General features: G+C 36.9%; 1 protein-coding gene across 1 annotated transcript; it reads left to right on the forward strand.

The window, feature by feature from the left end:
- The first annotated feature begins 2,781 nt into the window (after positions 1–2,781).
- On the forward strand, positions 2,782–3,573 carry LOC115964564 (LEAF RUST 10 DISEASE-RESISTANCE LOCUS RECEPTOR-LIKE PROTEIN KINASE-like 1.2). The gene has a single exon (XM_031083852.1). The coding sequence runs from the start codon at positions 2,782–2,784 to the stop codon at positions 3,571–3,573; it is 792 nt and encodes a 263-aa protein (XP_030939712.1).
- The last annotated feature ends 604 nt before the right edge of the window (positions 3,574–4,177 follow it).

Raw genomic sequence — 4,177 nt, forward strand, 5'->3', positions numbered from 1 at the left:
TGCTAAGGCCTGTGTTCTTCTGGCGCAGCTGCTCTTCCAGATCATGGTTTTGCTTGGTGAGGCGCTCCACGGCAGCGGCGAGAGTTTGAACCTGTCTCTTAAGGGTGGTCGTGTGTGGTTCGTCTCCTTGAACGTTGTTGTTGGTTGCCATCGAGAGAGTAAGTACCATGCAACTCTTTTTCTGGGAAGCAATAGTATGGCTTACAAGTCACAATTCCCCACAAATGGCGCCAATTGATAATGCCGAAAATGGTCAGTAAGTCACATAGTGCTCACATGTTCAAGACAATACCTGTGAAACAAAAACAAAGAAAACCCTAGGAAAGTATCGGTGTAGTACCGGCCAAAGACCCTCCAAAGGTTAAGTTAGAGAATTTTCACAACTCTAGAGTGCCAGAACTGGGGGAATTATGTGTACCTTGGTTTGTGAGGGTCTTAGGGTTTTTATAGTAGCATGGGGTTGAGATTCGTTTCTTGGCTTAGAAGATCTTTCCTTGTGGGAAAAATGTTCTTTAATTTGTGTATCTTACAGGATCTTTTCCTTATAGGACTCTCTTGATTAGGGTTAAGCGTGGGGCACAAGATATTTCCTTATATGCTTATGTGTGGAGGTCAAGTCATGTCAGCCTCGTCAAAGGTTCGCTTATCCTCTTTAGCTTCCCCCCGTTAACTTCATATCCCATCAATATATTCTAGTCATCTCATTCAAATGTTTGTTGTCTTCAGGGTGTAGCCGTCAGCTTTGAGGTGGAACCGTCGACTTTCACTCTATTGTTGTTAGGCTGTGAATGTGCAAGCAAGGCTGACGAGTTCATTAGGACCATCGCTTCAACCTAATATGGACGACTTCATCAAAACTACTGAAGTATCCTTATCAGTGCCAAAGCCTCCATCTCCAAGTTCTTTGGCTGAATCAAAATTGTTAGTGGCTTCTTCAAGATCATTATAGGTGAAGAGATGAACTCCAAAGTAGCTACTTCCCCTCTCTTGATCTGTCGTTCCAGAGGGATCATAAGAGATGCTTCAACTGAGTAAGGACGAGGGATCATATTTCTTCTTCATACGGCGTCGATGGATTAAGAATACGACGACCAGTATTATAAGGACCATTACGAGACATGCGCCAGTACCTGGGTAAAAAAGGAAGTTACAACTAGTTCAACTTCATAGTCCAAGTTGAGAATTTTAGCAAACACTGCACAGAAGTCAGAGATGAAAATGGATATATTACCTGCAACAAACTTCCACCGCTTACTCCCTTGCTTATCTGTAACCAAGGCAGAATAAATATAATTTTAGATAAATATATTGAACAGATATTTCTAATATATATATATATATATATATATTATAAAATGAATATGTGATATTGTTCATGTATGTATTTAATAAAGTTCATGTGTAAAAGAGAGAAATATGCGTAGCCATTAATTAATTATTTAAGTGCTAAAAGTATCCACCCAACATATAAATACCTATAATCTAAGCACTTGGTGTCTGCTTTTAAATTCCAACACTAACAGTAAGCAACGAAAAGAATGAGGTGTCAGAACATTTATTACATCACAATAGAAATATAACAAGCTCATTCCATAACTTTTTTTTTTTTTTTTTTCTGTTAAATTTCCATAACTTTTCTAAGCCCTGAGTGTGTGCTTTTAAATATACAATGTGCTCCGATTGAACGTAAAAGGAAAAGAAAAGATGCTTAAGGCCAAGAAGGAAGATAAACTTTAAGGTTTATGGATGTAGCGTAGATGCATCAAGTATAAGACAGGTAGCAAATGTTTTCAGCTAAGAGACCTGAAAGAGCAATACCAGAGGCAGAGATACAACTTTTCTCACACGAACACTTTTTACAACTTGTTAAGATGACAAGTTAGACATGAATCAACATACTTTTGCCTTAAACAAAAAAACATACTTTCACATATATCTATCACTTATATGATTTTTATTTTTTACTAATCACAATATAGACTACATCAACTGTTACAAAATTTTTTATATCCCTAAACTTAGACACACAGAAAAAGAAGATACCGGAAAAGAAGAGAAAATAAATTCTAGTCAAACTCAAAACCTGTCATATATATATATATATATATATATATATATAATCTTTTCCAAAAAACTTTCTTCTATGACTATACATACACTTTGAAAAAGTATGACTACAGGGACAATTTTGTTAGCAAATTGGTTGGATTTGAACCTAGTTTAGCTCATCCCAACCGTCCACAGAACAAAGAAAAAAAAGTGATTCTCGCTTGGTTGTGGAGTTAATGTAGCATTTTGTCTTCCAAGCTAAAATCCTTTTACTTTCTGAGAAGTGACTTGATTTGCACCCATTGATTGACAGTGTTTAGATGAGAATGAAAACTAAAGAACTTCTAGAAGATCAAAGGAACAGACTGTGTCCGATCAAAAACAAAGGAACAGACTGTGTAAAATAAAAGGTAAAACTAATGGGCTTTGAGCTGTTTTACTAAAAGTTATTGGGCTCTGCGTTTTTTTTTTTTTTTTTTTTTACCCCAAAGCCAGCTCTGACTTATAAGAAGCCCAATTCGTTAGGACTTACCATTTAGAAATCAATCGGAGGAAGAGGACTTGGAATCTCTTTAGAACTTACCAGTCTCGCTCTTTTGTTTCTTTTGGTTGAACACTTACCACTCTTCGTTCAACGTTGTAAGCGCGTTATTAACGTTACATCTTATCAAAAAAAAAAAAAGTTTCATCTCATCTTATTCTTTTCTCTGTGATCTCTCTTACACATCACACATGGAAGCCCATCATCTAGCTCTCTCTTCCCTCATCACCCTCTCCTTCTTAGCAATATTGTTGAGTGCAGTCGTCCCTATGAGTGTGGAAGAATCAAAAACGATTCCTTACCCTTTCTGGGGAGGTAATCGACCTGAACATTCTGGTCCCCAAGGGTTCAAGCTCGAGTACTGCTACGACGATGAATACCCAATTATCAAATTTGAAGAACTAGAGTTCCTCATACTAAACATCAGCGAATCTCAAGATATCATGACCATCGCAAGATTGGACCTCTGGGGTGGTTCTTGTCCTCAAACCAGCCTCAATACCAGTTTGAATTACAGTATCTTTGATTACACTTCAACCGTTCTAAACATAACTTTGTTCTACGACTGCCCTCCTCAAGTCATTATACTTATACCGGTCCAGAATAAATTTACGTGCAGCTTGAAAGGTAGTGACAGAAAAAATAACGCTTACTTTGTAAACGAATCGTTAGCAAAGATCCATATTCCAGGCCTTGCGCAATGCAGAGGAAAAATCCGTGTTCCAATTTCACGGAATGCTATTATTGATGAGTCTGCGGGTGTAGACCAGGCACTTCATGAAGCATTCAATCAAGGGTTTGAAGTGGACTACGATGCCTTGGACAATATTGCCTGTAACGGGTGTGTGGAATCAGGTGGGAATTGCGGTTCTAACGTAATACACCAATTTGTCTGCTTTTGCCGCGACGGAGAGCGCTCTTATAACTGCCCAGATAACAATATGTACTCTCTTTTTTCTTCTCACTTACCTGGATTAGGCTGAAACATACTTCTTCTTGGTTTAGTTTTGAATTTTGATGGTATATGCTATATAGTGCTTCTTCTTAGGCTAATCCTACCTATAGGCCACGTAGTGGCGATGCTTATTCATTGATCTTTTTTAAAAGACACATAATGGCATAGTTAATCGCATTTTACTTCTTTTTGATAATTGCTTACCATTGTCATTGGTTTGGGTTAGTAGGTCAAAGCCTATTCTTTTTTTATTGTTTTATTTTTATTTTTATACGAGATAGATTTAAGTGTACATGTGCGTGAAACTTTCTCTTAAATACTTGAGCTTTAGTCCTTGCCCTCACACTCCAAAAACACTTATACTTGTAGAATGATTATTAGGTCAAAAAAAAGTGCGGCAAAAATAGGTCAAAGACTTGATCCTTTGAATAAACATATCAATAGTAAAAAATAAAAAATAAAAAAAGGGTAAAAGTGAAATTACCCTTAAAGATGTGCGAGAGATACAAATACTGTGATGTGACTGTGTGTGGGTAGTGAAGAAAAAATAGTGGTTACGTATGTAAGTGAAAGATAATTACTTTATAATCTACTATATGAAAGTTGTAGCAAAATATTGTGGTGGTAGAAAG

Source organism: Quercus lobata, chromosome 10 (genome assembly GCF_001633185.2).
Source record: "Quercus lobata isolate SW786 chromosome 10, ValleyOak3.0 Primary Assembly, whole genome shotgun sequence".
Lineage (NCBI taxonomy): Eukaryota > Viridiplantae > Streptophyta > Magnoliopsida > Fagales > Fagaceae > Quercus > Quercus lobata.